The sequence below is a fragment of the Aquarana catesbeiana genome, linkage group LG10 (assembly GCF_042186555.1).
Source record: "Aquarana catesbeiana isolate 2022-GZ linkage group LG10, ASM4218655v1, whole genome shotgun sequence".
Lineage (NCBI taxonomy): Eukaryota > Metazoa > Chordata > Amphibia > Anura > Ranidae > Aquarana > Aquarana catesbeiana.
Genome location: NC_133333.1, coordinates 34,565,091 through 34,586,627, shown reverse-complemented (window position 1 = coordinate 34,586,627; position 21,537 = coordinate 34,565,091). Strand labels below are relative to the sequence as shown.

General features: G+C 44.2%; 1 protein-coding gene across 2 annotated transcripts in view; it reads right to left on the bottom strand.

Annotated features, from left to right (window-relative positions):
* Positions 1-21,537, bottom strand: part of LOC141110570 (basal cell adhesion molecule-like) — a 79,070-nt gene that overhangs the window by 20,402 nt on the left and 37,131 nt on the right. For both annotated transcript variants that reach the window (XM_073601980.1, XM_073601982.1), the window contains exon 3: positions 8,475-8,673. In XM_073601980.1, the coding sequence (XP_073458081.1) occupies positions 8,475-8,673 (199 nt within the window). The remainder of the gene's footprint in view (positions 1-8,474; positions 8,674-21,537) is intronic.

The following is a 21,537-nucleotide window of genomic DNA, read 5'->3' as shown; positions in this document are numbered from 1 at the left end:
CAAATCCCTCTAGGGATGGTATAGACGTTTGGTTTGCCCACGATGTTGCTCTCAGACTTTTAATAACTTTCATTTCTTTTTTCATTTCTTACTGTGGTAATAAAAGTAGATTGCGAGCTCTTTCGCGGGAGAGGCGCTGACGTGAGCAGTTCAGCACGCTCCGCAAATGGCTGCGGCGGAAAGCGTTAAATCAGTAAGTGAAATAAATCATAACAGCCCATCCCCAATGTTTCCCTGATGGCCAAGGGGAAGAAAAAAAAAAAAAACAAAAAACAAAAAAAAAAAAAAAAAAAAAAAAACTTGTCGTCCCCGACCGCCATGGAGTTGATGAGTTGCTAGGGGCAACCCACATTTCTTCCGCCAGACACTCTGACAGGCGACGTTTTATAGCAGAAAATAAACAGAATCCACTCAGCTAATTGCTTTTTTCGTATGCGTTCGATCCGCTCATCATCCTGTCACTCTGTGACTGATCCCTCCCGGGCGAGCATGTTTCTGGAGACGCGATCAGAGCGTCGGCCCCGCTCAGACGCTCATTATACACGCGGCTCCATCTCAATATTTGATGTATTTCCTGTGGCTCTTTGTGGGGCTTAGTGACATTTTGCGATCGCCCCCGTGATATTTTTCTCTGTCTCCCGCTGCTTTCATTTGGTGTATTGTTGTGTTCATCACGTTCCCGGGGCCTCCCTGTGTGCCCTTTAGATGAAAGATGCGGCCTGCGATGTACGGCCCCCGCGAGGTGTTCTGAGGGCGCCGCGTTCCCCCCCGCCAAGCACTATCGACGGCTAGATATGCTAGGAGGACACTATACCCCCCCCCCCCCCCCCGATAGAGGTCGCTGGGGTTCGCTGTATATCTGGGCCAACGCGGCACATCCATCACTCCTGGCATTATAAAGAACACAAACCAAAGATTTCAAACAAAAACAACAATCCTAAGCCCAATATTGCTTTACTCTTTTTTGTCAAATGTTCCAAGACTAACATTATTCCCTAAAAAGAAGAGTTTTTCGGCCTCTGAAAATTGTCAGTTTCTGTCAAAGAAATATCGGCACTGTGATTTTATAACACGGGCCCTTCAAGGCCTAAGCAGGCCTTAGGCCTCATTCTAGGGTTGCCACCTTTTCTTCAAGTCAAACCCAAACACTTTATCGGCGCACAGGATTTTTTTTTTTTATAGTATAAACTATACATATTTTTTGCTATTAAATAACATTTCTAATCATATGAAGTTAAAGAGGAGTTCCCATTTTAAAAAAAATAAATAAAAGTCAGCAGCTACAAATACTGCAGCTGCTGACTTTTAATAAATCAGATACTTACCTGTCCCTGGGTCCAGCAATGTGGGGGATAGAAGACCCGCTCATCTCCCCCTCCGTTCGGCGGCGCCGGCATTGCAACTGTGGGCACCCGGCTGTGGCTTCACAGCCGGGCACCCACTGCACATGCGTGAGTGGCGCCGCGTGGTGATTGGCCGCTCAGTCATCTGGGACCTGTAATGTTGTCCCAGATGACTGACAAGAGGGAGGGGGCAGAGCTGAGCCCTTCCTGCGCCGAGGGGGATGTGATGTCACCAGCCCAGGCACTGAAGGAGGCAGACTACGAGGGACCCCCTAGCAACAGCCATTTAGAAGTGAGTAAAAAAAAAAAAAAAAAAAGGTTCCAATTTTTTTTTTTTTTTAGGCACATTCATGCATTTATTTATTTTTGGGTGGAACACCACTTTAAGAACAAGAGTCCCCCTTTACATCAGAGTCCACAGAGTTCCCCTTTTCCCAGACTTTGATGTAAGGAAGAACTCTGGGGACTCCAACATAAGGGATGCTCTGGGAACCCTGATTTAAGGTGGAACACTGAGTACTCTGATGTACGGAGAGGACTCTGATGTAAGGGGGAACACTGTGGCCTCTGATGTAAAGGGGAACTCTGATGTAAGGGGTGCTCTGAGAATGCTGATTTACTTTAGTGTACTCACTCAGAGGCAGGAAAGAGAAGGGGGAGACTTCAGTCACAGACAGGGATGGATGGTGAGCTCACTCATCCCTTAGCAGTCAGCACCTCTCATCCAGATGTATCTGAGGCTGCTGGACTTCAAATTTCTGGCTCCCACTTTCCTTTTCAGAGGCTCAGCGCCAGGGATTGGAGTGTGGGCAGACATAGAGGGGGAGGGGTGGGGGGGAACAGGCGCAGATCGAGCCCTCTCTCCTCTCCTGTCTGTGTGTGTTTGGAGGGATTGTTAGTGCTGACTTTGGGCAGCGTGAAATAGTGTAACAGACACTCTCAGCTTAGACAACTGCAGCCAGCAACCCTGCTGGGAAGCCATAGTCCGGTCTAAATAATGTGTCTGGGTTTCAGGCAGTCTGAAACACGGACGCATGATTCCAAACCCGAACTGTCCGGGTGAATCCTGGACAGGTGGCAACCCTAGCTCATTCACACAAACCTGCATTTATATGAAAAAAAAGCGCGCCTTTGGACATTCGCTTTAAGGTCTAATGGTGGCCATACTTGCTTTGATTTTATTAAAGGTTTTCTTCACCTTTAGGCTGGGTTCACACCAATGCGAATTGGATGTGGGTTTCCCGCTACATCCAATTCGCACGACAGGAGATTGTGACTGGCTCTCTATGGTTCACATATCTTCGTTGCGGCTGCAGGCTTACACAGGAGTCCTGTGCATCTTTGGCTCAGTTTCAGGGCCGAATTCAGGCAAAAATTCGGCCCTGAAATGGTGAACAGGGACACACCGGACTCCTGCTGCGAGCCTCATCTGTCGGAGATGTGAACCCAGTCTTACCAAAAAACATCTTATGCAGGTAAGGGGCACCTGTAGATAAAACACCTTGCACATAGAACTGCACGATTCTGGCTAAAATGAGAATCACCTTTTTTTTTTTTGCTTAGAATACAGATCACGATTCTTGCATCGTAACATCATCTTTCACATTATGCAAAAATAAATTGGACTAACTTTACAGTTTCGTTTTTTTAAAAATTCATTTTTCCAAAAAAGAAAATGTGTTTGAAAGACCGCTGCGCAAATACAGTGTGACAACCACCATTTCATTCTCTAGGGTCTCTGCTAAAATAAATAAATATAAAAATAAATAAATATATCATCTCGATTCTTTAACGTTTAATCGTGCAGCGCTACTTGCACCTCTGTCAAAAGTTGGATAATGCCCTTACTATAGGTATAGACCATGTACAGAAGTTTCAAAGCCTGGCATACAAAATTCCGAGATATGGCATCATGCCATCTTGTCTTGTTGCCAGGATGTTGCTAAGAAACTCCCGGAGATGGCATCATACCATCTTGCCTTGTTCATAAGACACTCCCAGCTATAACTGCTCAGCCCCACCATCACAGAAGCCAGCTCTCAAATCCCCGCACATGTGTGGCCCACTATCTCATTCACACATCTTTCAACGCCTGGCACAAAAATGTTCAAAGATGGCATTATGCCATCTTACCTTGTTGCTAATACACTTCCAGCCATTACTAATCCCCACCATCACAGAAGCGAGCTCTTGAACCCTTGCACGTATGGTCCACTATCTCATTTACTCATCTTTCAAATATTGGCATAAAAACTATCAGAGATGGCATTAAATCTTGCCTTGTTGCTAGGACATTGCTAAGACCCTCCCAGCTGTTACTGCTCACACCCACCATCACAGGAGTAAGCTCTCAAACCTCCACATATCCACCAACTCCTCCATAAGAGCATCAATGAGCTCAGAGCTACTGGTCCACCATCCTGTTTACACACCTTTGGAAGCCTGACATAAAAACTTCCAGAGATGGCATCATCCCATCTTGCCTTGTTGCTAGGATGTTGGTAAGACCCTCCCAGCTGTTACTGCTCATCCCCACCATCACAGGATTAAACTCTTAAACCCCCACACCTGTGATACACTATCTCATTTACACACCTTTTGAAGCTGGCCATAAAAACTTCCAGAGAGGACATCATCCCATCTTGCCTTGTTGCTAAGATGTTGCTATGACACCCCCAGCCGTTACTACTCACCCTCCTCCATCACAGGAGCAAGCTCTCAAATGCCTGTACACGTGTGGTCCACTATCTCATTTACACATCTTTCGAAGCCTGGCTTAAAAACTTCCAGAGATGGCATCATCCCATCTTGACTTGTTGCTAGGATGTTGCTAAGACCCTCCCACCCATTACTGCCCCCCCACCATTACAAGCGCTCAAACCCCTGCACATGTGTGGTCCACTATCACTATCTCATTTACACACATTTGGAATATTGCCATAAAGACTACCAGAGATGGCGTCATTACATCTTGCCTTGTTGCTAGGACATTGCTAAGACATTCACAGCCATTGCTGCTCACCCCCACTATCACAGGAGTGAGCTCTCAAACCCCCGCACATCCACTGTCTCCTCCATCAGAACATCACTGAGCTCAGAGCTACTGCAACAGAGGAGAGAGAGGGCATGAGAGGGCCTTCAAATCACCTGGAAGTGTCTTATTAACGTCCTAGAAACAAGCCAGGATGGGATCATTCCCTCTCTGGGAGTTTCTGGGCCAGGCTTTGGGAGGTACAGTATATAATTGGTCTACATCTATAGCAAGAGCATTATTCAACTTTGGTCAAAGCTGTACCGTTTGTTTTTAACTACAGGTGTCCCTTACCTGTATAGGCAGTTTTGTGGCAAAGGTGAACTAACCCTTTAAGCCTTATGCCGCGTACACACGGTCGGACTTTTCGTCTACAAAAGTCCGACAGCCTGTCCGACAGACTTCCGACGTACCTTCGGCGGACTTGCGGCAGACTTTCTTACGAACGGACTTGCCTACACACGACCACACAAAAGTCCGACGGATTCGTACGTGATGACGTACACCGGACTAAAATAAGGAAGTTCATAGCCAGTAGCCAATAGCTGCCCTAGCATGGGTTTTTGTCCGTCGGACTAGCACACAGACGAGCGGATTTCGGGGTCCGTCGTACTTACGACGTAAAGATTTGAAGCATGTTTCAAATCTAAAGTCCGTCGGATTTGAGGCTAAAAAAGTCCGTTGAAAGTCCGGAGAAGCCCACACACGATCGGATTACCAGCCAGCTTTAGTCCGTCAGCGTCCGTTGGACTTTTGTAGACGAAAAGTCCGACCGTGTGTACGCGGCATTAGCCTAGTCCAAAACGCTCAAGCCTGAAAACACTTTAAAACAGACAAAAAAAAAATGCCCACATAAAAATGAATGCTCCAAAGTCTCATGAAAATCTCTCTATTGGAGGCCCAAATAGTATTGAAACCCAACAGGAGTTCTGATCCTTTCCCACAGGTAGAAAAGTTTTTTGCTTTGACATACACTAAGGGGAATGTTGTTGGTTTTTTACATGTATGGCCCAATGTTTGTGGACAACTATCATAACATCTAAATTAAGTTGTTGGAAATCCCATTTCAAAACCATGGGTATTCTTAAGTTGTTGCCCCTTCTTTTTGGCTCCACTCATCTGGGAAGATTTTGGAGTGTGTCTGGGGGGGGAGTTTGTGTTCATTCAACCAGAAGAGCATCCATGAAGTCAGGTACTGATGTTGGACAAGACGACCTGGCTTGCAACAGCATAGATGTCAATTGTCCTGTTAGAAGAGTCCTTCATCTTGGACCTTCATCCGGATAATGTTGTGCCCTGGACCATGTCACATTGTCCACTTTATTTGTGTTACCGTGCAAGTATTTGTTACAATGATCGAGGGCTACGAGTGGGCGTTAGAGTTGGTGTTTGGGTGGGCTACTCTGGTAATTAGTTGATCTGGATAGGACCAATTGGTCCGTAGGTGGGATTGACTGTGGCCGTGGTTAACTGTGTCTGAGGAACCTGGGTCACAAAAATATGTAAGTATGCAACAGGCATTTCAGTGCATCCCAAAGGTCTTCAGTAGGGTTGATCCAATTTGATCTACTGACAAAAGAAAATTCCTCCTCAATACCCGAAGCAATCGGATAGCTCCAAGGATTAGAATTCAGAAATGTATTTCTTGTGATTAGAACTAGCCTTATATAATCGATAAACATGTCCATCAATCCTGTAAAATGGTCCGTATTAAATATCTGTAGTTTATACAGTTTTACGTTTCCTTATATTCACAGATGGAGCACAGTCTGTCTGGTAGTTCAATGTATAGACCTGTGTCTACCTGCTTGAGGGAATATCATTCCCTTATGGCAGTTGTGCTTTTTCAGAATAAAAACAATTCTATTAATATACTAAAAGTTTTAAGAGTTTATAATTATGTAAATTGAGAAGCCCAAAATTAAAGCTGAAGTTTAATCTGCTTATTATTATATATTATTATAATATATATATTATATTATTATTATATTATACACGACTTATATAGCGCCAACAGTTTACACAGCGCTTTACAATGTAGAGGGGGGACAGCTTATATTTTGCCTTCCCTGGTTCCTCCCTTACCCCTCATCAACATGCTAGTCTCTCAGATAGGGGACCAGGGCACCTAGCAGTAGATCTAGAACATGTGCACCAGAGCCCAGTCCAAGCGATGGCTGACCCTAAAAGTATTATATTGTTACATTTCTTTCTTATTGAAATCTCCAGAGAGGAAGTAAACAAATAAAAGGATTCCCAGAAAAGCTTTACAAAGAAATGAAAGGGACTTATAAAAATGTAGGACTTTCCAGTCCAAAGCACTACACGTCATACAGCTCAGCCTCCCCCACTTCTCATTTAGATACGTGCATCTAAGTTTCTACCCCATTAGCCGCGCCCATCGACCATTACAAGTGGTCTTCTTCTCATTGTTGAATTCTAGAATTCTTTTACATTATGCAGAATGTAGCACAATGAGAGGGAGCACTCACACTGAGCATGGCTGAACTTAATGTGCCCAAATTTGACTGTCCCCCACCCCAATCCTGGTCTACACTCACACTGGGCTTTAAGCAAGTTTTCCCAGGCACTTTTATATCATCACCTCTGTCAACCAGACCACAGTGATCCCTGTGTCTGTGCTCAGTGATCTATGGATTTTTCTGACCAGACCACATGTGAACCCTGCCCAGGACCACCTCTTCCAAGTGATCCTGGGAATGGTACACTTAACTGTTCCCCATCATGGTTCAGAGCACTCAAACTAGTCAAACCAAACCGGGGGGGGGGGGTTAACACCAGTGTGAATGCACCCCAAATGAGACTCCCTTGCTAGCTTTTTGCAGGTTGCGGGTTGCATCTGGGGTCCACAGCCAGGAACTCTAGCACTGGGGTACCCAAAAGATGCAAAAAGCCATTTACTGAAGGCAAACAGGCTGTTTATTTTGCTGAGGGAAGTTGCACGTTGCAAGGGAATGTGCCCCCAAAAATAATCAATGATGTTAAAGCGGAGCTCCACCAAAAAGTGGAAGCTCTGCTTATCTGCCCCCCCTCCGGTGCCACATTTGGCATCTTTCTGGGGGGAGGGGAGAGCGGGTACCTGTTTTTGACAGGTACCCACTCCCACATTCAGGTGATCTCGCTGTGGAAATTCGCCCCCCCCCCCCTCCCCCAGCCGCCAGGACATTCACAAAGCGCAGCACAATTCGCGCATTGCGCAGTAGAGATCCAGCTGTGAAGCCGGAAGGCTTCACTGACGTTTTTCCTTAAAAGCAATGGCAGCAGCAGCCAAGAGCTGATAGAAAAATCGACTGGGGTGAAGACACTGCGGGATCCCTGGACAAGTGAGGGTCCTATTATTAAAAGTCAGCAGCTACAGTATTTGTACTTTTATTTTTTTCTAAAGGAGGCTGGACCTCCTATTTAGGTTTCATTTTACAAAGAAAAGCCAATCTCATGCAAGTAAAATAAAAATAAATTAATATTTGCTTTCACACAACTGGATAATAGAATTTAACTGAGCTTCATCCCATTAAAATTCACATGCAAAGTTAACAGTTTATCTGCCTTCAGTAAATCAACCCCAATATGTCAATATCCACTCACAACTGAACTACTTTGGTTGGACCAGCCATTTAATTAAAGTATAGAGTGAAACTCAATTAAATGAAAAGTTGCAAAAAAAAAGTGTAGACTGCTAGAACTATAGACATAGGAACTAATTACGAAGGATAAAAGTTTAGAGAGTTAGAATATCCAACAGTGATATTTCACCTGCTGGTGGAGTCAGCTTGGCAGAGTTACCAATGGCCTTCTTATGACTTTTGTGGCCTTCAGTGATGACCAGTATTGCCACCATCCATTCCCCACCTTTGTTATCAGCTTATCATTGCATCTTCCAGCTCCTCCTGCTACATTTTCCATATTAACAACTAAACATTCCAGCAGGGATTGTAAGAACACATTAGAACAATGCAGACCCAGGAACTCAGCACACAAATCTTACCTTTATTAAAAAAAAAAAAATCAATTTTGAATGGACTGACCCTTTAACTACCATCATCAAATTTTGGATTTGCATCAGAAATCTTTATACTCACAGATTACGGGGACAGTGAAGTTTTCAGATACTTCTGTGGTGTCATTACTTGTGCTCACACAGCGGTATGGCCCAGACTGCCACTCAGAAATGTCATTGAGTTGAAGGAGCAAACGACCATCAGGGCGTGAAACGTTGACATTGTACAACCAGCATCTGAGATACCGACTGGCGTCCAGCTGAAACCAACTTCTCATCCACTAATGAAGAAAGAAAGAAAACACAAAATTATATATTTATAAACAATATCAATATCTTAATTAAAGTGGAAAAAAAATGGTTTTGCATTGGACACTGGAACTGGGCAATATTTTGCGCCTCGTGTGCTGAAAAATGTTTGTATTTGTAATTTTTGTTTGTAAATTGAGAGCACCAGACAGGAGCACCATTAGAAATCACAGGGCCCTATGCTGTCTACCTGACAAGGTCCCACAACATTTAAAACCTGCTCATTCTCCCTGTGCAAGCAGGAATACATTGGGTGCACTCCCTGACAAGTGTGCCATGGTTTTCTGACCCCTGCATTACATCATTACAGTAATTGCCCACAAACTACAAAGATGGCGGTCGGGTAAAAGAAATCACCTTCCCATACACACAGACACAGTATGAGGGATCTAATACATTTCACCCAAGGACCGCTAAGGTGAAAAATACTTTGTTCTACAAAAAAGTCTTAGCAGGTAATACATGTCGTTATATACATTTAGACCAAAGGTCCACCAAAATTGCCACCAGTTGGAACAAACTATAATGGTGGCCATACACTCTTTGATAACTGATCACTTTCTTTTCCAATCAGTCTTTTTCTGATAGGAATAATCAATCTATAGTGAACAACCAAATGGATCCATATGCCACATACAGGGAAATGGATTTCGATCAACAGTTGGAAGATATAATGGCATGGCGTGAAGAGGTTCCAGAACTAAATCGTGAGGACTGGGAAGATATCTGGGGATAGCCCATGTTACAATTAGTATCTGCCAGAGACTGCTTAATTCTGTTTGAGGTTCTACACAGAATATATTTTACCCCTAGGAGATTGCAAAGAATTTACCCCTCCACCCCCTCAAGGCGCTGGCAGTGCCCAGCGGATCAGCCTGCCTTCGCCCCCTTATATTTTAGTCTTGTCCAGTAGTTCAAGTATTCTGGGGGATTCGGCACAATTTATTTTTTTAACTAACCACTTTTCCGGTACCACAGCCTATTGAAATACGTATTTTGGGGCTGGTTAACTCCCTGGTCCCTACGAGGGTGCTTAGGACTGTTAGGGCTCTTCCTGTTCTCTACAAGGCAGGCTATTTATTATCCTCAAATGGAAATCCTCTGTTGCCCCTACTTTAAATTACTGGAAGCATCTGGTGATGGCTTGTCTTTTATTTTTTTTTAAATAACAAACATATCATACTTACCTCCACTGTGCAGCTCGTTTTGCACAGAGTGGCCCCGATCGTCCATTTCCGGGGTCCCTCGACGGCTCTCGTGGATCCTCCCCACATCAGATAACCCCCATGCGGGCGCGCTCCCGAGTCCAGCATTTGCGTCCATAGACACGAATGCCGGACTTGGCCCCGCCCCCGACGCTCGTGTCATTGGATTTGATTGACAGTAGTGGGAGCCAATGGCTGCGCTGCTATCAATCTATCCAATCAAGAGCTGGGAACCCGTGGAGCGAGGGATAGTGTGTCCTCGCCTAAGGAAATACGTAACTCAGGTAAGTAAAACCGGGGGGGGGGGGGCTAGGGGGCCGGTCACTGCCAGAAGTTTTTTCACCTTAAAGCATAGGATGCATTAGGGTGAAAAAACACAAGGGCTTACAAGCCCTTTAACTTGGCCCTCCCTCTTCATAAATTCACATGTACCCCCCTCTAGTGTGCTACTAGAGGTAGTGCAGGTAAATTATAACCTGAGCCATGGATCTGGGTTAGGGTTCATTAGCGTTCAGAGCTGGATGACTCATCCAGGTAGCTCTCTGGTGCCTCCCCCTGATTCTAGAATATTGGAGAATGTTCTAGAAATTAGTGGGCGAATCTAGGAGGGTTTTCTTGCAAATTTAGGGACCCTTAGCCAAACCCCAGGAAGTGGACCTGGCAGGGAACTAAGGAGTCCCTAAATAGACATGAATCATGTCAGCAGGGGAGTTGGGTGGAAGATGGAGAAGTGGTGCTGAGGGAATCTGTCCGTGGCCCTTGAGGGACCCCTGCCGGGGAAGGGTTTTATCTCGTGCTGGAGCTCGGGTGGCTGCCCTGGAAGGATCCTAGCACAGGATGCAGTTGAGAGGAAGCTTTCTGGGGGGAGGCAGCAGGAGCAAAGAGAGACAGAGCGAGTAGATCAGCATGGTGCAGGGATAGATAAGGGGAGAGACTGCCTCATGTAGCAGGTCTCTCTTGAAGACAGGCGTGTGCTTAAGTATTCAGCCTTTGCCTGGGAGGTCTCCCGTGTGCCAGTCAGGAGGAATAGGAAGAGGAAGCAGCCAGATGGGCTGGTGAAGCGGCAGCCAGGTGGGCTAGCAATTCTGCAAGGAGTAGAGCCAAGATCAGTGTCTATGAGGAAGCAGAAGGTGTTGCAGGAAGCAGTTCACTTCACATGCACTACTTTCTAAAGGGACTGAAAGTTCCTAGCCTGTAAGGGGTTGTTGCTAAGCTAACAAGAGACTGTTAGTTTCCTACAGGAGTGCAGCCAGCAGAGCTGTACAAAAGATCAAGATATTGTGCAGGGGGAGCAAGTGGAAGCTGTAAATAGGGAGGAAGTTGTTCCTTGGTTCTGTTGTTATTGTCAAGTTGGGCATCCAATAATACCTAACCCCATCCAAGTTATTATCCCCTAATAAAAGAACAAATACAAGCTCAAAGCCTGTTTTTGGGGTCTGGATGCAAGCAGGAAATGCTATGTGACTGGCTGTGCAGCAGTGGGGAACTCGGACAATTGCAACTCCTATGGGGGTAGTGCTAAACCCATACAAGTCTAGGGGTTACCCAAGGAAATTTTCTAGGGTCTGGGACATTTGGCTTAATTCTCCCTCCACTACTGCCTCTCCAGAATCCAACCCTTTATAATGGCCTGACTATGGTGTAGATGTCAGTGAGGTTTTTTTGGGTTTGGATCTCTATGTCTATGAGCTGCTACTGTACTTTGTATGGTGTTGAGATACCTCAGCTGCTGATTTGTTACTCCTGCTTCTTCTCATATTGCTGTGACATTTGAAGTGCCTTTAGGAGTTAAGCGAGTTGAAATGTTTGTGTTTTTGTAACTGCAAGTCCCAGTATGCCTGGGGAAAGTTAGAATAAGGTAAATGGTTCGGGACGCATCAGTGGTATGTGTCCCTCTGGTGCATTCCAGTCAGTGACAGTTTAACTGGAATAGTGAAATGGTTGCACTGCGGATAGTGTGTTATCTCTGAGCCAGTGTGTTGCAGCTGGAGGCCTATTATGGCAAAAGGTCCCACAGTGTATAATGGAACATAGTTTTGGGGTGCCTTCAAAGATCAACAGGCTTAGCGACTGATCTGTTTCTGTTTTAAGGAATGTTTTCTCCTTCATGGCTATGGCCATTTTCACTCCATTCGTTGTGTGGTCTCCTTTATTGGGATAGGCAACATGAAGTGGTTGGGGTGAGTTTGAGTACGGCCTTTCAGCCATTGGTTAAGGTTGGGGACATCAGTTCTACACTGGTCATGATTGTTCGAAATTTGATCAAACTCATGACAATGCTGTCAATTGATAGAGCGAATAATAATTTTCCGCCCTGAACGATGGACTCCGATTGATGGAATCTGATCAAAAAGTCTAAATCGATTGTAATGGAAGTTTTGACTATGCAATTGATTGACAATGTAACCCTTTTGAGTCGCGGATCAATCCATTGATAAAATACAAGAGCGTATGGCCGCCATAACACTCCCAGGGGTGCGTCATAAGGTATGGCAATTCTTACATAGTTACATTGGCCCAGCTTGGACCAATCTAAGTATGTTTGTGCCATCACTGTATTAGACACTGCTACTCCAGTGATCTCCACTAGCTGGCGGGTCCCATGCCGAGCGGCTGCCTTGTTGCATTCTGAACACTAGAGGTCGTCTGCTTGGCACGCATGCCATTTAGAGAACACTTTGCATTTTGTCAATGAATGCAAACTGTTGTCTGATTGGACGAGGTGGACTTTGTGACATCACCACCCCACCTCTCCACTTCATCCAAAGAGTCGGCTCTAGTGTGACTGAAAGCAGCATAATAAAAGATTGGTGAAAACAGAGATACCTAAAAGGAAAAAAGAAGATTAAAGATAATTTTTACAGGTAAAGAGTAATTTTGAGTTTCTTCCTCTAGCTTAAAGGATGTACTCTAAATACCGTGCTTTTCTGATGCCAACATGACCGCATAAATGTGGTCAGTGTGCTCCCATGCCATTTCCAGGAATGGAAAATTACAAGACAAGTACGATAGAATTTTCAGTTTTGTTTTTTGCAGTAACAAGCAGTATATTGCAGTTGAAAATACTAAAGCAATTTTACAAAAGACATATTTAGAACATACCCAATCAACTAAGAGGTCTGATCACCAACCAGACAACCCCAGTCAAGAAAAGGGGCCAAGTCATCAATTAATGCATAGAATTCATACAGGTACAATGCCTTGAAAAAGTATTCATACCCCTTGAAATTTTCCACATTTTGTCATGTTACAACCAAAAACTTAAATGTATTTTATTGGGATTTTATGTGATAGACCAACACAAAGTGGCACATAATTGTGAAGTGGAAGGAAAACGATAAATGGTTTTCCAAATTTTTTACAAATAAATATGTGAAAAGTGTGGGGTACATTTGTATTCAGCCCCCCCGAGTCAATACTTTGTAGAACCTCCTTTCACTGCAATTACAGCTGCAAGTCTTTTTGGGGATGTCTCTACCAGCTTTGCACATCTAGAGAGTGACATTTTTGCCCATTCTTCTTTGTAAAATAGCTCAAGCTCCGTCAGATTGGATGGAGAACGTCTGTGAACAGCAATTTTCAAGTCTTGCCACAGATTTGGGCTTTGACTGGGCCAGTCTAACACATTAATATGCTTTGATCTAAACCATTCCATTGTAGCTCTGGCTGTATGTTTAGGGTTGTTGTCCTGCTGGAAGGTGAACCTCTGCCCCAGTCTCAAGTCTTTTGCAGACTCTAACAGATTTTCTTCTAAGATTGCCCTGTATTTGGCTCCATCCATCTTCCCATCAACTCTGACCAGCTTCCCTGTCCCTGCTGGAGAAAAGCATCTCCACTACATGATGCTGCCACCACCATGTTTCACAGTGGGGATGGTGTGTTCAGGGTGATGTGCAGTGTTAGTTTGCCACCACACAACACACATAGTGTTTTGCTTTTAGGCCAAAAAGTTCAATTTTGGTCTCATCTGACCAGAGCACCTTCTTCCACATGTTTGCTGTGTCCCCCACATAGCTTCTCGCAAACTACAAACGGGACTTCTTATGGCTTTCTTTCAACAATGACTTTCTTCTTGTCACTCTTCCATAAAGGCCAGATTTGTGGAGAACACGACTAATAGTTGTCCTGTGGACAGATTCTCCCACCTGAGCTGTGGATCTCTGCAGTTCCTCCAGAGTTACCATGGGCCTCTTGGCTGCTTCTCTGATTAATGCTCTCCTTGCCCGGCCTGTCAGTTTAGGTGGACGGCCATGTCTTGGTAGGTTTGCAGTTGTGCCAATCTCTTTCCATTTTCAGATGATGGATTGAACAGTGCTCCGTGAAATGCTCAAAGCTTGGGATATTTTTTTATAACCTAACCCTGTTTAAACTTCTCCACAACTTTATCCCTGACCTGTCTGGTGTGTTCCTTGGCCTTTATGATGCTGTTTGTTCACTAAGGTTCTCTAACAAACTTCTGAGGGCTTCACAGAACAGCTGTATTTATACTGAGATTAAATTACACACAGGTGGACTCTATTTACTAATTAGGTGACTTCTGAAGGCAATTGGTTCCACTAGATTTTAGTTAGGGGTATCAGAGTAAAGGGGGCTGAATACAAATGCACCCCACACTTTTAACATATTTGTAAAAAAAATGTTGAAAACCATTTAGCATTTTCCTTTTACTTCACAATTATGTGCCACTTTGTGTTGATCTATCACATAAAATCCCAATAAAATACATTTACATTTTTTGGTTTTAACATGACAAAATGTGGAAAATGTCAAGGGGTATGGATACTTTTTCAAGGCACTATACCTGTATGAATTCTATGCATTAATTTTCAAGGTACTGTAGTTCTAGTCTATATGATAGTATCCTCTAATGTTGTTTTCAATTTTTTTTCTATCATTTTCTTTCTATTATTTCATGATAATAGTTATTTGAAGCATCGCTTAGTCATATGATATATAAGTAGGGTTGCCACCTTTTTCTTCAAGTCAAACCCGAACACTTAAGCGGCGCACAGCAATTTTTTTTTTAGTATAAACTGTACATATATTTTGCTATTAAATACCATTTCTAATCATATGAAGTTAATAACAAGAGTCCCCCTTTACATCAGAGTCCACAGAGTTCCCATTTTACATCTGAACATCCCTTTCACTGTAAGGGGGGTCTCTGCAGACTCTGATGTAAGGGAGAACTCTGGGGACTCTAACATAAATGATGCTCTGGGAACCGCCAATCTAAGTATACTGAGTATTCTGATGTACGGAGAGGACTCTGATCTAAGGGGGAACACTGAGAACTCTGATGTATGGAGGCTCTGATGTAAGGGGGAACACTGTGGCCTCTGATGTAAAGGGGAACTCTGATGTAAGGGGTGCTCTGAGAATGCTGATTTACTTTAGTGTACTCACTCAGAGGCAGAAGAGAGAAGAGGGAGACTTCAGTCACAGACAGGGATGGATGGTGAGTTCACTCACCCCTTAGCAGTCAGCACCTCTCATCCAGATGTATCGGAGGCTGCTGGACTTCAAATTTCTGGCCCCCACTTTCCTTTTTGGAGGCTCAGTCCTGGGGATTAGAGTGTGGGCAGACACAGAGGGGTGGGGGCGGGAGGAAGAGGTTCAGATCGAGCCCTCTCTCCTCTCCCGTCTGTGTGTGTGTTTGGGGGGGATTGTTAGTGTTGGCTTTATGCAGCGTGAAAGACAGTGTAACAGACATTCTCAGCTTAGACAACTGCAGCCAGCAACCCTGCTGGGAAGCCATAGTCCAGTCTGAATAATGTGTCCGGGTTTCAGAAACCCGGACACATGATTCCAAACCCGAACTGTCCGGGTGAATCCTGGACAGGTGGCAACCCTATATATAAGATTACCATCTGTATACAAGAACACACATTTTCAATGTAAAGAAGTCATTGAATACTTTTCTATGTTCTATCAATGTTGCTTCAAATATCTGTAAGAAATTTTTTTTTTCAATAAAAGGTTTGTAAACAAAAAAAAAAAAAGAAAGAAGGGCGAGATCAAGAGTCTACAAGTTTCACATGATTGCATCACTTGCTAGAAGAACTAGACAACTATTTTTATATCAAATAAGCTGATGAAGAAAACAGAGGGGGAGGTGCAACCATAACTAGGAAAAATAAAGAGAAGTCTTACGACATGCGGCCAGACTGGTAAAACCACATTGCCGTCACCAGTTCAGCTCCACTTTCCATGCAAGCAAGAATATGAGAGATTAAAAGTACCTCAAAGCCAAACTAGACTCTCTCAATCTACATTAACCATTTCTAGTTTTTATGCTGCTAGCGTTGGTAAATAGATAGGAAAGTATATTATATTAATAGGTGTGCGCACAGGGTGTGCCAGATGTGTCTGGGCATGCGCTAATCCCCCCCATGTGGTGCAGATTCCCCGTTTAGACCCCTGATTTTCAGCAAAGCCCCCTAATTGGGCTCCTAAAAAAAATGTAAAATAAAAATAATACCAAAAACAAAATTGTAAAAAATACTAAAAAATAAAATATTTAAAAATAAAAATGACTGACAACAGTCTCTGCCCTACTGACACCGTCTATTGCTCTACTGACGCTGTCAGTATATATATATATATACACACATGCACACATTTGAGTTTTGGGGTGCACAACCTACCTAATGCAATAGGCTGTGCACACCTATAATTATTTCAAACTTGTTTTAAACTTTTTTTTTTTTTTTTTCTTCACTTGCTTCTCTGTTTCTGGACTAGGCCAAAATGATGTCATACATCCCAGGAGTCTTCAGGAGGGGAGGAGGGGCCTTCTCAGCTTAGCACCCCTTCCTGCCAGCATGCCTGAGCTAAGGGCAGATGGACTCTAGGAAGTAAATGCTACATGAAACATCTGCCCTTACTCAAGATGGCCGAGGCTAGAAATGCTAGTGGGTCGTTTTTCAAAGTAATTTCTCAACAAAATAAAGCATGGAGACGTGGATGGGTAGATGGATGGGTGGGTTTGCGTTGAATATTAAAAATTAATTGAAAAGTGTTTTCAGTTTGAGGTGCTCAGATACAGTTAAAGTGGTTGTAAACGCAGAAGGCTTCTTTACCTTTGTGCATTCTATGCATGAAGGTAAAAAAAACCTTCTGTGTGCAGCAGAGCAGCCTCCCCAGCCCCTCCCCCCCCCCCATTACTTAGCTGAGCCCCATCTCGATCCAGCGACGTCCAGGAGAGCCTTGCCTCACCGGGGACTCGCACTCCTGATTGGCTTTTAGCAGCAGCGGGAGCCATTGACTCCTACTGCTGTCTATTACAGCCAGTGAGCCAATCAGGAAACGGTGGGGGTGGGACCAAGCCGCAGCTCCATGTCTGAATGGACACAGAGCAGCAGCTCAGCTCCAGTGCCCCCATAGCAAGCTGCTTGTTGTGGGGGGCACTCGGCAGTAGAAGGGGGGGCAGGAGTACCAACGAAGGACCCGCGAAGAGGAGGATCCGGGGTGCTCTGTGCAAAATCACTGCACAGAGCGGGTAAGTATGACAAGTTTGTTATACTTTAAAAATATTATATTTTAATATATTTTTATTATATTTTATTTTAGTTAAAAAATGAATCTTTGAGTTCCGCTTTAACCCCCTATATTTAAAGATTTCATTGTGCTCACTAAATGAAGTGATGAGGAAACCAAAATAGTATAAAAAGCTGCAAGCAATGGTTTGTGTCTGCTAGAATGGTAATTAAATTACAGCTTCAATTTTATTTCAGTTCTCTAAATGAAATAATCCCTCCTTAACCTTTATCCTTGGGGACCATTCACACCACTGACGCACGTATTTTCCTTCCCTGACATTCAGGTGGAACTTTTCGGTAAATTCGCAAGTTGGCATTAATACATTCCTGATGTCACATTATACAGCAACAGTGTAATCTTCCAAAAAGGTGCCACCTTGAGTCATTAGAAAGCTATCCCTGGGATGCAGTGCAAGGACTTTGCCTCAGCTGAGATGATGCCATCGGTCTGCTGCAGGCAGGAGGAAGCATTTTCTCAGTCTCCTCTCCCCAGGCGATTAGACTGCAACATTGTGACTTTGTAGCAAGTCATAGGGTGAGATGCTGTAGCTCAAGCTCACGATGATCTGAGTTAAAACAATTGTGAACACAGACAAAAACTCCACAAGCACCAATATTTTTCAAAATTGTGTAATCTCCATACCAGCCTGGACAAAGATGGCTCTATCCTCCTGAAGCAGGGGTCTTCAAACTTTCTAAACAAAGGGCCAGTTTACTGTCCTTCAGACTTTAGGGCAAGGATCCTCAAACTACGGCCCTCCAGCTGTTGCGGAACTACATATCCCATGAGGCATTGTAAAACTCTGACATTCACAGACATGACTAGGCATGATGGGAAATGTAGTTCCTGAACAACTGGAGGGCCGTAGTTTGAAAACCCCTGATTTAGGGGGTCGGACTGTGGCCAGTGGGAGTAGAAATCGTCCTGGTGTCAGTAGGAATAAACAATGCCACATCATTAGTGAGAGGAATAATGCCCCATCATTGGTGTCAGTGGGAGGAATATTGCCCCATCATTGGTGTTAGTGGGAGGAATAGTGCCCCATCACTGGTGTTAGTGGGAGGAATAGCGCCCCATCATTGGTGTCAGTGGGAGGAATAGTGCCCCATCATTGGTGTCAGTAGGAGGAATAGTGCCCCATCATTGGTGTCAGTAGGAGGAATAGTGCCCCATCATTGGTGTTAGTGGGAGGAATAGTGCCCCATCATTGGTGTCAGTAGGAGGAATAGTGCCCCATCATTGGTGTCAGTGGGAGGAATAGTGCCCCATCATTGGTGTCAGTTATGCCCCGTACACACGGTCGGATTTTCCGATGGAAAATGTCCGATCGGAGCGTGTTGTCGGAAATTCCGACCGTGTGTGGGCTCCATCGGACATTTTCCATCGGATTTTCCGACACACAAAGTTTGAGAGCAGGATATAAAATTTTCCGACAACAAAATCCGTTGTCGGAAATTCCGATCGTGTGTACACAAATCCGACGGACAAAGTGCCACGCATGCTCAGAATAAATAAAGAGATGAAAGCTATTGGCCACTGCCCCGTTTATAGTCCCGACGTACGTGTTTTATGTCACCGCGTTCAGAACGATCAGATTTTCCGACAACTTTGTGTGACCGTGTGTATGCAAGACAAGTTTGAGCCAACACCTGTCGGAAAAAATCCTAGGATTTTGTTGTCGGAATATCCGATCAATGTCCGATCGTGTGTACGGGGCATAAGAGGAATAGTGCCCCATCATTGGTGTCAGTGGGAGGAATAGTGCCCCATCATTGGTGTCAGTAGGAAAAATAATGCCCCATCATTGGTGTCAGTGGGCAGAAGGCGCCCATTATTAGTATCAGCGGAAGGAATAGTACTCCATTGTTGGTGTCAGTGGGAAGAATAGTACCCCAAGGACTGGATTGAGGCAAGCAAAGGGCCACTGTTCTGGAGAGAAAACCAGATGGAAGCATCATCAGGAGGTGCGCTGTTATCTTGTTAAAGGTAATAAATACCTCAAAGTGTTACATTTACACATTACTAAGTGTAATGGCTTAAGATGCTTGGTCCACTTTAAGTCAGATGGAGAGAAGTAGCTTGTAGACTTGTAGACCAGTGGTGGTCAATGTTTTTGGTGACCTCATCCCTGACATCGCCAAAAGACTGCAAATATTATTCAGTGACTATAATTCTACAGAAAACTTAGTTTAGACACATAGACTTTAAATATGCAACTGAAGATGATCATAGACCCTACTACAAGAGAAGGTCAGAGACTGGGTTCAGGAGGCTGTACACTCCACAGACTGGAGGTACATCACTTGAGACTACTAGAGATCATTGCCCTTCACAAATCCATGCATCTAACATCGTGTTCCCTACAGCCAACGTTTGCTACAGCTAGATCCATGATAAAATAAACAGTAGAAAAAACACCAACAAAAAAAAAAGAGAAAAGGAATGGACAGCACAGAAAAACCAAGATGGTAGGAAAGCAATAAACCAGCCATATAACCACTGGAAGCCTGCCTAAAGAAGAAGGACTGCACATGGCCCCTGGCCACAGGTTGGGCACCAAGGTTGTAGAGTGGTGGAGAGGTCTTGGTCTTTAAAGGCAAGCCACCATAAGCCCCGCAAATTCCATGACAAAAAGCTGAAAAACAAGGACTAGATGCATAGCATAGCAGAGCAAAGAATAAACAAGCTAGTGACGAAAGCATTTTCCTGTTTGGGCAAGATGCCATGTAGATAAAACATTTTTAGAAGAAGAAAAAGCAGAAGACAGCCATGTGATCAGCTTTACAACACTTCCTCCAACAGGCTGGTCACGCACATCTCTTGTACTCCTATGACTTGCCTCCTAAGGCTTTAAACAGTAGAAGATGGGAGTTTCCAGGTTTATTAAACACAGGTAAGTGAAAGTGATGGTATATACGTCGTTTCTGCCATGTCATGCTTGTTTATAGGAAAAGTATATCATAGAGGAAGTCTCCATACTTTTTAAACAAAAGGGCCAGATTACTGTCCTTCACATTTTAAAGTGGCCGGACTGTGGCCAGTGGGAGTGGAAAAAGTCCCAGAGTCAATGGGAGAAAACAATCCCTCAGGCTGGGTGGCGAGTGGGAGTAAATAAAATTGCGTAGCATCTGTGGTCAGACGGAGGAGGAATAGTGTTCTATCATTGGTGTCAGTACAAGAAATAGTGCCCCAGCATTGGTGTCAGTGGAAAGAATAGTGCACCATTGTTGGTGTCAGTGGGAGGAAGAGGGTTCCATCATTGGTATCAGTGGGAGGAATAGTGCTCCATTGTTGGCATCAGTGGAAGAAATTGTGCCTAATTATTGGTGGCAGTGGAAGAAATTATGCCCCACAGCAGCAGGAATAGTGCCTCATATCAGTGGGAGCAATAGTGCCCCAAGGACCACAATTTGGAGACAACAGCCATAGAGATATATAGGTGATAGGTGGTATGTCCTGTTAGATACGGCATCTCATCCCTGTTAATGAGTAATCAAAGAGGGAAAAGGGGGGATGGGATTATTACGGTGCCACAAATAATGTAGAACACTTTTATTATAAAATGTTTTTCTTTTTTATTTTAATCGTATCAAAAGAGCTAAAAACTCCTACCTGCTGTGGGATAAGTGTGGCGGTCAGGCGACGCTGGTTAAAGATCACTTACCTCAGTTGATGCTATCTGAGGGATATGTGGGGGAGATTCCAATATCTTGCCTATACGTTGGCAGAATCTCCTGTCTAGTCTGCATCTTTGCTTATAGCTATATGCACTCTTTTGTCTCTCGCTATATGTAATTTTGTGATCCCTGTATCCAACCATTGCGCCGTGAATTTCTTTTTCCCGTGCACCAGCGGATGTTCTTTTTGCATATAATCAGGGCTCCTTTTGATTCCCCTGTAGCCAAATACAGGGTTGAGTGTAGCGAGTGTTCTCAGTGCCCTGGTGGTGTCCTCCTTGTGTCCCCGGAGTTCCTGCATGTGTTTTTACTTCATGTGTTAATCTGTACATTCCCCTGATGAAGTCAATGTTTTGGCGAAACTAGTTGGGAACGAGTGACCAGTGATCACCCCTTGACATCTTTGGTGACG